This window comes from Pundamilia nyererei, unplaced genomic scaffold, assembly GCF_000239375.1.
Source record: "Pundamilia nyererei isolate P.nyererei 1_Seehausen unplaced genomic scaffold, PunNye1.0 scaffold00092, whole genome shotgun sequence".
Taxonomy (NCBI): domain Eukaryota; kingdom Metazoa; phylum Chordata; class Actinopteri; order Cichliformes; family Cichlidae; genus Pundamilia; species Pundamilia nyererei.
Window position 1 is genome coordinate 844671 of NW_005187493.1, and position 12210 is coordinate 856880.

General features: G+C 36.7%; 1 protein-coding gene across 7 annotated transcripts in view; it reads right to left on the bottom strand.

Moving 5' to 3' along the window:
• Positions 1–570: 570 nt before the first annotated feature.
• Positions 571–12210, bottom strand: part of arfgap1 (ADP-ribosylation factor GTPase activating protein 1) — a 13665-nt gene continuing 2025 nt past the window's right edge. For 3 of the 7 annotated variants that reach the window (XM_013912533.1, XM_013912534.1, XM_013912535.1), the window contains exons 2-13: positions 10679–10749; positions 10163–10272; positions 9678–9849; positions 9325–9425; positions 9130–9216; positions 8561–8675; positions 8406–8462; positions 7150–7182; positions 6201–6257; positions 4791–4850; positions 4277–4332; positions 571–4158 (exon numbers count right to left, since the gene is read on the bottom strand). In XM_013912533.1, coding sequence (XP_013767987.1) covers positions 3819–4158; positions 4277–4332; positions 4791–4850; positions 6201–6257; positions 7150–7182; positions 8406–8462; positions 8561–8675; positions 9130–9216; positions 9325–9425; positions 9678–9849; positions 10163–10272; positions 10679–10738 — 1248 coding nt within the window. In that variant the 5' untranslated portion in view covers positions 10739–10749 and the 3' untranslated portion in view covers positions 571–3818. Of the gene's footprint in view, positions 4159–4276; positions 4333–4790; positions 4851–6200; positions 6258–6912; positions 6943–7149; positions 7183–8405; positions 8463–8560; positions 8676–9129; positions 9217–9324; positions 9426–9677; positions 9850–10162; positions 10273–10678; positions 10750–12210 lie in introns of all 7 variants that reach the window. The other 4 variants (XM_013912536.1, XM_005739473.1, XM_013912537.1 and 1 more) reach the window with 4 other exon arrangements.

The following is a 12210-nucleotide window of genomic DNA, read 5'->3' on the forward strand; positions in this document are numbered from 1 at the left end:
GCTCAGAGTAAATGTGTCCTAATTTCTTTAAACTATCAGTTTATTTTTACATTGATTTCAGTTATATTGCACGTGCAAATGTAATGTTTGCTTTCATATAGCACTTCTAATCTTACCAGAAAACTTTATACATTCACACATTTACTTCAAGGATTTATACACCTCACCTTCAGCTAATTTAGAATCACCAATTAACCTTAAAATCTATGTCTCTGGAGGAATGAAGGAAGCTGGAAAACCTCAAATAACCCACCTAGGCACAAGTGAGAACATGCAAACACCACACAGACAAGGAGTTGAACTCTCTTGCTGTAGGTCTTTCTACGAGTGTAGAGGAATCCTAGATCTCTGTTCCTCTTGTGCACCATGTATGTTCACGCTTCTGCTGTTTCACGGTTTTGAATGTCTCCCATGACCGCTCAAAGCACATCTGTGTCTGCAGCAACCTGGACAAATGTGATGGTAACATAGTTGTCATGACAGTGCAAAGATCCTCCTTGAACTCTGTCACCTCCACTACCGTCCATCCATCTATCCACACAATCAACAGAAGACTGCACCACAAAAGCATTCACAACACATTTTTTTCTTTAATTCTACACAGAAACATGTGTACAGGAGAAATATCCAGAGCCTTGGGGGAGGGGGTACGGTAACACTGGCTCACCTCAGGATGGCTGCTGGTGAAACTTGAAGGGTCAAGCAGACGACTGCACTTAAATTCACTTAGGAAACAACTGAATGTTTTTAGCATCACATAACATCTCATGCATGACATCAATTTCTGACATAATTATTAGTTTAGTCAACAAACACAGACATACCCATTCTCAAGTTATCCACAGGCACAGAAAATGAGCAGAACTGCTGCTCTGGAAAGTTCAGAATTTGACTCACTTCATGTGGCAAAAAATACAATCAGTTCTTTTAAAAAAAAAAAAGAAAAAAATATTTTAAGTCATTTAAATGCATTTTGATAACAAACAAATTCTGCAAATCATCCAAAAATCAATTACTAGTAACCCCAGCAAGAGATTCACTAAAAGAAAAACTATGGTATATCAGGACTAAACAGTTTAGATACAGTGAGAGCAGATCAAAAAGAATTTATCCATTTACTGGCAGTCAGTTTTATGCCATAATAAAGTTAAAAATAATAATAAAACAGTTGACATACTTCAGTAATACAGGGAAAAGTTGAGGGTAACAGTGAATCATTTGACGTTATCTGACATATACACAAGTAAAGTGGCACCAGTATCAACAGAAAGCAAACACAGCTGTTTAAGGCTTTGATCACATGACCAGACATGAACACGACTGCAGAGGTTTAGCAACACAAATCTTCCAGGAGTGATTATTAAATTTTTTTTTTTCTTTACAGCACCGCATTATCACTGAAAACAGACTGACACTGTAGACTCATATTTGCTGCTTTACTGTTACACTACCAGTGGTGATAAGGTCTACAATAAAACAGTGCTAAAGAATGAAGAAAAATAAAATAAAACATGTTCACTAAATTAACCCAGGCAGTAAAGCAAAGACTTCTTAGAGGTAGGAAAATGGTAATGGAGCATTTATTCTTCAATAATCAATCAGCTAAGTGTTCGTGTCCAATGAGGACTGTCTGCAGGAGTAAACAATTGGCCAATAAAAGCACCAGGAAATGCAAATCAATCATGTTACTTTTGATATTAGCAAAACCTGAAGTTGTAATTGGTTTAGTGACATTAAACTAGTGTTGTATGAGGAGATTTTTTGCATGAAAAGCAAAAAATTTACAGGGTTACAGGAAATGAAAGGCCACATAAGAAATTAGCTGATGCAAAATTGCCCTATACTTCAACCCAGACACCTTACTAGAGCCCAATTTTACACTGATTACATTTCCGCTTGTTGTAACCATGAACTTTTAAAAAATGCATTTGCATCTCTGATGAACAACGTGAGCACAGCTGCCATTTAATCTGACCGAGGGATGCACTAGGTTGATTAAATTAATTCATAACAAGCATTTGAGAGCTATGACCATCAAAGCATCCAGCATATAATGAGCCTCATTAGCATTACCCCGCAATTCAGATGTTAATACAGTGTAGAGATATCGGTGACACAGAATCTTCGTAATATAAACAACGACCACAGTGCAACAACACTCGACACAGAGATGCTTCGTATGAGATAAAATCTATAATGACCTGTCACCAGCTATGGTCACGAGCTGATAATAAAACAGTCTAAAAATCCAAACTTGTGTCCAATTAATGACACACAACCATCACCCTTGCATACAGTACACAGAGTATAACCAGCAAAGAGGACCTCTCGTGTGAAATTATCTACAATAAACTGTATATCATCTTTAGACATGACTTATTAAAAATTTCACAATATGTCTCTTGAAAACAAAACTAGAAATCTTTAAATACATTTTCTTTTGTTTAATAATATGAGTGATTACTCTTATTTATTCATTCATTAATAAGAGAACTTGATCAAAACACCTGGTCCAACCTGAGCCCAGTCTAAACCACATTGCAAGTGAATGCAGCCAGATCTGATTGCATGAACTCTAATGGGAAAGTTCATTCTGTTTCAAGTCACTTCAAACAGCTCTGAGGTCAGAATGAGAGGAAAACACACAATATTGCAATACCACCCCCATTCTATTCTAGCATTGGCAGGTATTCCGGGCATATTTATTTAGCAGTTTAATTTAAGCAGTGAAGCAAATAAAAAACAATGTTGCAACATAAAGCAACACTACTTGAAAGGATGTGTAACAAAAAATAAAATAAAATATGATGTTGGATGTGCTTAAAAGAACATTTTAGTGGGAATTGGGCCTACAGACAGGTTGTGCTGACTGAAAGTTAACTCATCCAACCAATCAAAGGGCTTAAAAAGCTCGCAAATGCAAAACGGGGGTCAAATTCAATGAAAATTTGATTTCAAGTTGGATTTACCCTAAAGCAGCTGTTTTAGCAGAATGGCAGTTACTAACTTTTAGACATGCCAAACTTCAAAGCGTTCCGTTGCCTTCGCCTATCTGCACTTTTGCTGGTGCAGATAACATGACAGTGTTGTATCTGCAGGTCTCTACTGGGAAGATGGAAAGAAAGGAAAAAAAAGCTACTTGCTCATTAAAATGAAATTAATTAATACCATGAGGGAGATTTATTCTCAACTCATTATACATCAGATCATTTTATTTAAACTGTACGTGACCAAAGAGATTTTGATTAATGGTAAACACGAGGTGGAATGAACTTTATTATGTGAAAAAGTATTTTTGATCCATTTTACAAAACAGAGATGAAAATGTTTAAGGGGCCAAACCTGATTAAACACAGAACATAAAGTTGTTAGTGTTTAGATGGTGATACTGTATTTACAAGGGTTCAAATTTACAACATCAGATTTTCTCTTTCATGCTTTGTTTTTTTTAATACGGAAATTAAACCTGCGATCCAGTATGAACAGTGGCTTCTTAACCTTTAAGAGTATTATACTTGGGGAGGTCCAGGCAGTACATTATGGTCTGATTTAGCTCAATTCCCTTTAATAAGGACGATTTACAATAATATACAGGACTGATATTCAGTAAAGTTATGAATAGTCGTCTCATGATGAGCTCAACTCATCCCTGGGCTTCATTCTTTTGCTTCTAGGATAATAAATATATTTTAAATGCATTAACAGGATCAAAGCTAATGGAGCTTTCCCTGTAAGTGCCGTTGAGATGAACAGAGAGAGTCAGAGGGAAAAAGGCCAGAGTAGGAAAAAAGGTAAGAAGATGTAGATTTGTGAGGTCACTACCAGTCTGCGTTCTCCCAGGTTTCCTCAGCAGGTTTCGTGGGACTCTTCTTTGTCTTACCATCTGCATTCTCCCAGTTGTTGTCCCAAGCCTCCCAGCTCTCTTCTGTGCTGTGTTTGTTGTTGGATGCTGCTTCAGAGCCCCAATTGTCCCAACTGTCAGAGCTCTTCTTGGCAGAATTATCTGCAATGGTCCAGCTGTCACTGCTGGGAGATTTCTTAGCCTTTAAGGAGCTGTTGCTGCCAAAGGTCTCCCAGAAGTCCCTTGCGACAGGCTGGCTAGAACTACCCTGATATCCCTCAGTGGCATCCATGTTTTGGTAGCTCTCACCAGCAGACCTGAACATAAAGAAATGCTTTTACAGGCCATAGCTTACAGCATTGCATCACAAAGTGCTTAGGATTCTGAATATGAAACATTTCATTTATTGTGTATTAAGCTTTTTTTTTTTATTACCCATCTTCTTGTTTTCCAGAGAACAGATTAGTCAGCTTTGACCCAGCTCCCTGAACCTAAGGAGGAAATAAACTATTTATGTAAGTGTACCTGTACATGTAAAATACCTTATTTTTCATTCATTCAAAGGTCAAAGAATAACGTAATAAAAAATAATAAGTCCTAACAAGTCCATTACGACAAATCAGTTTTTACTACACAATCAAACAAATTAGTTTTAGCAAGGCAGTAATATTAAAATGACACAAAAACACATTTTCTAACTCTTTTACATCATGTACTCACCACCACAACAAAATGGCAGCAAGAAAAACAAGAAATTAAATGTAATTAGTATAGTTCAAACTTAACGGCACTGCAAAACCAGTCTCCTTGGAGGACTAGAGCGTATAGTGTATCGGGGGGCTCCGGCAGTTTTGGATACTGTTTGCAATAGCAGTGCCAGGGCTACCGCTCCTCACTTGGGAGACTGGTTTTGCATCAGCACAGTGTGGCAGATGTCTGCCATTCCTACCTTGTTTGCCAGCCCAGTGATGCTGACTGCCATTTCATCTAGCAATTTGCCATCTTTCACCTGGACGAGCCAAATTATTGTTAAAAACTAATAAAAACAACAGTCTAATGAAATACGTGGTGAAGAGCTCATTTTTGATTGTGGAAAAAAAACAATACAGTTTTTTTGTTTATTTTTTTTAAACAGCACAGATGATTTAAAAGAAGAGGAAGAAGTAAGACAGTAAAGAGTGTTAAAAAAAAAAGCACAGACTACAGATACATTAAATTAATATTGCCAACACTACATTAAAAGACAAAAGCATTTTGTTTCTGTCGGTCTCTATTAGTCACTGGTCCACTCAAAGAGAATAAATCACTACAAAGCATGGTAAAAAGAGGCACCCTTCTATGTGTAACAGTTAAGATTGAAAAGTCAATTAGCCTGCTGATGCTGGAATTGAATTTTTAAAAAAAAAGAAGGAAAAATACTTTTTTCTTTTCTTTTTTTTTAAGAAAAAAAAAAAAAGATGACATCCAGGAGCTGCTCACTTGGCAGTTAAATCTGTTAAGCAGAAGCATTGTGTCAAAAACACTTACTATTACTGCAAAAATGGTAACATGTGTTCTAATATTACATGATGTCAAAAGAAAGAAAAGAAAAACAAAACAACAACAACAAAGCTCAGACACACCAAATCCCCAAAGATAACGAGCTGTGGCTTTCAAATGAAGAGCTCCAGGATGCATCACGTCTTGTTTACTGTGAGGAGACAGCCGGTGGTTTTGAGATTGCATTTTGACCTGAATGCAACCAAAACCAGCTCAAGCGTAACAGCTTTGAGCCTTAACAGCACTCAGAAAACAAGCCACGAATTTTCAGGAAGCTTATGGTACAAAATAAATAAATAAATAGTCTGTTGCCTACAGAATCTATGCATGCTGCTGTCTGTTTATAGGGAATTCACTGCGGCTGTCACTGATTCAAGAACATAAAAATGGCTCCAGTAAAGCAACACCAAAACCTCGTAGAATAGTCGTGATGTCATTTTGTGCACTGAAAGCTGGAGACTTTGAACTCAGACATGACGTGAACAAAGAGTTTGGCTGTTAAAAATGTTTGTGCTATAGGCTTGATCCAGTGACAGTTCACACTGACTCACACACATTCCCAAATAAACAGCTCACAGCCGTACGCTTCTGCAAATCCCACAGCTGAGTCACTGACTGAGAGAGAGAGACAAAGCTTTGTGTTCCCCCCCCTTTCCATCTTTGAAACTACAGGTTTGTCGTTTAATGTTAGTTGGCATACAGCAGATAAACTGGCACAGGCAGGCAGCGGAGAAAATAGCACATTCACATCTGAAGCTGTTTCGTGTCTAAAAGCACTGCATCCCACCACCAAATCAACAACTTCAAACATCAATGTTACCTTTTCTTGAGTAGGTTTGATAACATTCTCATTTAATGTCTGTCCTAACTCAGTGGCCTAGTTGGAAGTCAGAGAGGAGAGTTCACTTGAATGAAACAGTTTAACATTCACAGTACTGCAAGACACTGAGCTGCTTGTTCTGCAGTAGCATGCAGCCTGAGCATTCCCATCCACCATGACACTGAACAAGCACTAGAGGGTGTAATGGTTCAAGACACTGGCAGCATGGCACATCTATAACCCCAAATATTACGATATTTTTGCTTCTTACTCTGTGTGTTCAATTCTACAGAATAGCATCAAGGACTCCCCACGTTTTTTCACAGAAACCAATCAGGTGTTTGCATACCATTGTCCCTCTTCAGCGCTGTTAGCAGTAAACACAAACACTGGCATGCATAAAAAGGATAACCCGTAATCAGTGGATGTGAGTGAACAGTGCTTCTGTTCACTCCTATTCCATTTGTCCTAAAGGTTATCCATATATTCCAAATTCAAATATGAGAAGAGACAAAATGCCTTGTGTTTAACCAAACAGAAGCACATGGAGACGACAATTCTGACAACATTTTTTGTTAAAGGTTTCTTTAAAAGTGTTAAAAAAAATAACTAAAAAGCAGACAATAATTCTGAAAAAACAAAAATGGTAGATACATATTTAAAAAAAAAAAAAGATATACAAGAAGCACCATGCATTTACAAACTGCTTTACCGGTTCTGGGGGCGCTTTATAGCCCCTTAACTAGATCCACAGAAGGCAAAGAGATAGTAAAGTAGTAATACAGTTATTGCTTGTAGGTTTATATTATTAAAATATTTACAAGCAAATGGCATACACATGCTTATACCATCAAAAGAAAGAGGAGACTACTTAATACAGTCTGTAGAAGAGTCAAAAACCTTTATTAACAGGAGCAATAACTGGCTACTCGAGATGCGATAGACTTACCTTTAAGGTTGCTTGGTTTGCAAGTTTAGTTGTCTGCATGAGAGGGACAAAAATAATCACCATTTAAAGTTTTGTTTTTTTAAATACACAAGTTAAATGCCCAACATAAATTCTATGAAAATAAAACATCTTTGTGTGGATCAGATTTATAGTTTTTCTATTTTCAGTTTTTAATTTTTTGGCATTATTAGTTTCCGGTAATGTCCAGAGTGTACTGGCTTGTTTTGGTTTAGCTTTTAAAATGTTCTGTTAGTTGGAAAAATGTTCATTTTTACTCTTGCTAAATTATTATGCTATGGACTCTATTTCTCAGGGCCAGATTTAAGATGTTCAGTACAGAGGCCTGTACTGCAAAGCAGGTTTTTGTTTTATCCAGGCAAGTTCAGGGTTAACCCTGGGGAAGGAGGGTTAACTTCTTTCTAGGGTATATCACCATAGTAACTTAGGCTGCAGACCTAACCTGCCTCAGAGCAGGTTAGGTTTCAGATTAGAGGTCAACAGGTATGAAATCCTACTGGCCAATCACTTCTCCAGGAAATAGCATCACTAATCCTGGCAGGTCTTTTGGACTTCAATGGGCAGACAGTAGGAGGCTCTAAAGTTATACTTTTGTTTTGTTTTTTTGGTTCGTTTGTTTTTCTCTGACAATTACACACCAATGGGTTTACACAGCTGAAAATGATTAAAACTAAAACTGTCACATGCACATTTAACCATTAATTTAATAGAATAATCTATCAGATTACAATGGGCAGTGTCTTAATGATAAAGTTGTGATACTGATAAGTGTGTTAACTTCTTAGACAGTCAGCGCTGTTGATGGCTTTCCTTCAATGCCTTCAAATAGTTTAACCTTCATAGTAATTTTTTCCAGTCTAACTGATCAAAACATTTAAATAAACACTTTCACACAGTGCATTTCCTCTTACTTTCACTCAAACCACTGCTTTTTCTGCAGGAGCTGTATTAATTTCTGCCTCTTCATGTTTTTCCAGAATTATAGTTTGCCATCCAGCCATGTGTGACCACTTAGCCTGACATCAGCAATCAGGCTAAGACAATCCAGGGTAGAGCCCAGCTATTACAATACAAACACCTCACTTAAAATAGTGTAGACATCTTGCTCTCAATAAGCTTATGCAAAAATGCCTGGTTTTGTTGATTTTGGTATCACATTGAGAAAAACAAAATGAATACATTTCCTATTCAGTTTATTATTAAATTGAATGAGTTAACCTTTGTTTGAAGTCACTTACATTATCTTTGGCAATAGAGGCAAACTTGCTAGCTCCAACAGTAAAACTGCTCCAACCCTGTTAATAAAATGTTTAAAAGTTAAGTTATATTAAGAAAGAAAAAAAATTAAAATACAGTTCAGCCCACCCCCCCAAAAAAGTGTGTCTTGACTTACTGAATAAATAGAGGACATGGCATTGTTCAGGAAGTCCTCTTCTTTCTTCTCTGGGGTCACTGTGTTGCCAAATCCAACGTACCGGTTCTCTTGATTCCCACTGTAACCACCTCCACTGAAAAAGCAGGAAAGATTTTTTATTTTTATTTTGAATGTACACAAGCCAATAGAACAAAGATTCATAAAGGAAACTTAAATGTACAATTAGCAAAATTTCAGATATTAGACAAGGGCAACAACATTTCAAACGTCACTCATTACTTTGGATTTTATCCATTTCCAGAAAGGTTGTGTACATGAGAGACAATAAATCAAGATACAGTCATAAATATGAAGTCAAGCTGGCATTTTTAAATAATTATGAATTATCTCTCAAAGTCTCCACACTGTAGTTTGCAATATAGCTTTAACGTTCATGTTTTTCCTTGTATGCGCAAGTTACACCAATAATTACAGGAATGACACCTTATTCTCTGCCAAAGATGTCACTGATATACACTATGTATCTCTGCATAGCAAATAGTCATTTGCTGCCATATTAATGTTTATAGAAAACTTTAAAAACCTACCTCTGATAAGAGTTAACATCATCACTCAGCCAGTCTTCAAAAGCTTTATCACTGGATTTCGCCGAGTTCTGTCCAGATCCTCCAGAACTAAATTTTACATTACAGAAATATCAATTTGCTGTTTTGATGCCTGCTGTTCTCTATCTAGTATCAGACCCAGCATTAGTAAGTTTAAAATTTCTCCTTCATTCATACCGATGAGAGGATGAAAGAGTGCTTTTGGGTTGAGGGGACGTCCAGTTTCTTGCAGGGGAGGTCTCAATGGACCACTCCTTTCCCTCTGCTAATGTTGCGACCTGTCAATGCAGTGATGAACAAGGGTGAAGATGTTAACGCAAACTGGAAAGCATTATATCTAAACATATCAAGCTAAATATATCTCATTACTGAGGATATACATTTATAATTTAAACCACAATTTCGTTGTACATGTACAATGACAATAAAGGGCTATTCTATTCCATTATGTTCTATCCGGTCCTCTGTGAGTGGGTTACTGGAAGAAAAAAAGCATCAGGAATAATTAAGAACTGATGTGTGAAGCTTACCTTGTCCCTGAAGAGTGCAGCAGCTCTGCTGTTGTATTTCTCCTGCAGAGTCCAGTTTGGATCATAATCATCTTGCAATTCAAGAAACAAGCGGAATTTTCCATTTCCACCTGCTTTCATTTTCTCCAGTTCAATATCTTTCCACTTGTCCATGGTGACCGAGCGCACAAAACTGCAGACGGGGAAGGAAAGATAAAACTGCATATTATCAGGCTGTAACAATTTCTTTGTGATCATTTGAAGGAATACACAGACTACTCTGGACTGTTGCTTGTAAACAATGTTCTTCCAATAATGTAACATATTCACAAAACCAATCCATTATACACTAGAGCATTTGATTAAAATGTATTTTTTTAACTAATAACTGTATGTTATTTTACTATAGTAAACTTATCTCAAAGTTTAACATGTCTTTGTAGTTTGCCAAATATCACAAAAATGTGACTAAAGTTAAGAGACACCATGACTCATCACATTGTTACCTCAGATGTACTCCCAGGCCCCTGTGCTTGCCAGAGCACTCGAGACAAATCCAGATGCCATATGTCACACTAACCCACTGAGGGTTAAAAGCTCCACACTCAAAACACAGCTGAAAGAAAAAAAAAACCCAAAAAAAACAGATGAATATAAGCAGGTAAAACAACAACAACAACAACAACAACACACTTCATATTCAATGATATACCCTGGAGTTCTTCATTTGATTTTCTCCAGCAAAAAGCCAACTAATGTTCTTACAAACAAACTCTATGATACAGTTTTTCCTAATGTGTGATCTGAATATTAGAAATAACCTTCTCTAATTAAACTAGAATGTGTGCCCTCTTGTGATTCATTTATTTGGGGCCATTTAGAGGACGATAGTGCAAAAGTGCAACCTCTCAAGGAGCTGCTATCTTCTCTGTAAAGTAGAATAAAAACGTTCCGGTGGGCTGAGATTATTTTGGTTAAGAACTGAAGTTAAGCCACATGGATCAGAAGCTTTAAGGACTTACATTATTCTCATCCTGAGTTCTCACTTCCTTCAGAACTCTTCTGGTCCTTGGACTCGCCATGATGACTCACACTGAAACAAAATTGCAGAGGATCATCTTAAAGACAACTACTGGAACAAAACTACTAATACAAACCCCTGAGAATTAATACTCATCAACCCAACTTCATGTTGCTAAGCAACTAATTAAATGCCACCAATACCCATCATCTGTTTCCCACACTGAAATCACACAGTCTCACTGGAGTATCACTTTATTTTTGTATTCTATTATAGAGGGCAGGTTTAATTTGTGAAAATGAACCAACATATCCAAAGGCTGGACAGCAATCAGAGGAAATGTTTAGATGATGAACTTTAAAGGACCTGAACCTGCTCCACAGGCTGAAGCCATGAAACACACACAGAAAAAAGCTGCAGTAGGAGGTCAAAATTCAACCAAATATTCATCAAACCACGAGTTACTGCTGACAAACTGTAAAAGTTTATATGAAAAATGTTATAAATGTAACTTTTTTAATGCTTTTTGTTCACAGGAAGAATGAATCTAACATTTTATTGTGAATTCAAATTAAAGCATTAATGAATTATCAAATATTCACCTGATTTTCTGCTGCATCTGGCAGTAAGTATGCACAATGTGGGAGGCTACTGCAGGTAATTTAGCCACACCATTTTACAATCATGAAACCCCTACAGCTTCTTTGTTTTCACGTTTTTATCTTTGACCACGGCACAGAGACAGCATCAAACTAGACCCCTGCCCAACATGCACCAATCACAATGATTCTTATAGCTTCTCTCCACAACCTCAAACAAACTTAATAGATTTATGTAGTAATTACCATCAGTGAACACAAAATGTATTGTTTAAACTGCAGTGCTCCGCCATATCAGGTCATCATTTAACCATTTATAATGTCATTCATTGCACTTTTGGTACCCATTTTTAAAGATTAACACTTTCATAAATATTAATGGAAATAGGACAAAGTAAGTGGAATTGTTTTTTGTTTTTCCAACTGGTTAGTTTACTAATAAAAGAAAAGTATGAGTATTATGATATTTGAGAAGCTGAAACCAGTGAATGCCATTTAGGGTATTCACTGATCCGCCCTCCCCAGACGTTTTAGCCAGAACCAACGGAAATTCCCAACCACTGAGTAAACCACTTCAAAACAAGCATATCATCTGTTTTCTTTATCAGAAAAAATGCATCATTTTCTGTCAAATACAGTAACAAATAAACACCAAATGCCTTTACTGTATGCAGACCAGACACGCCTATGTATTTAAATACAACCCTGCCTTTGTTTCCTTGTTACACATTAATAAAGGTCATGAAGATTAATGAGCTGTAAAAAATAAAAAATGCTGACAATTAGTCTGCTTGACTGGCTAATCCACTGCCTATCTAATCTGTTCAATAATAAAAGATGCTGATATTACATAACAGGGTAAACCAGACATCTGAGTTTTACCTGAAGCAACATCTACCAAGTCTTGCACATGTTTAGCAAAAAAAAAAAAAAA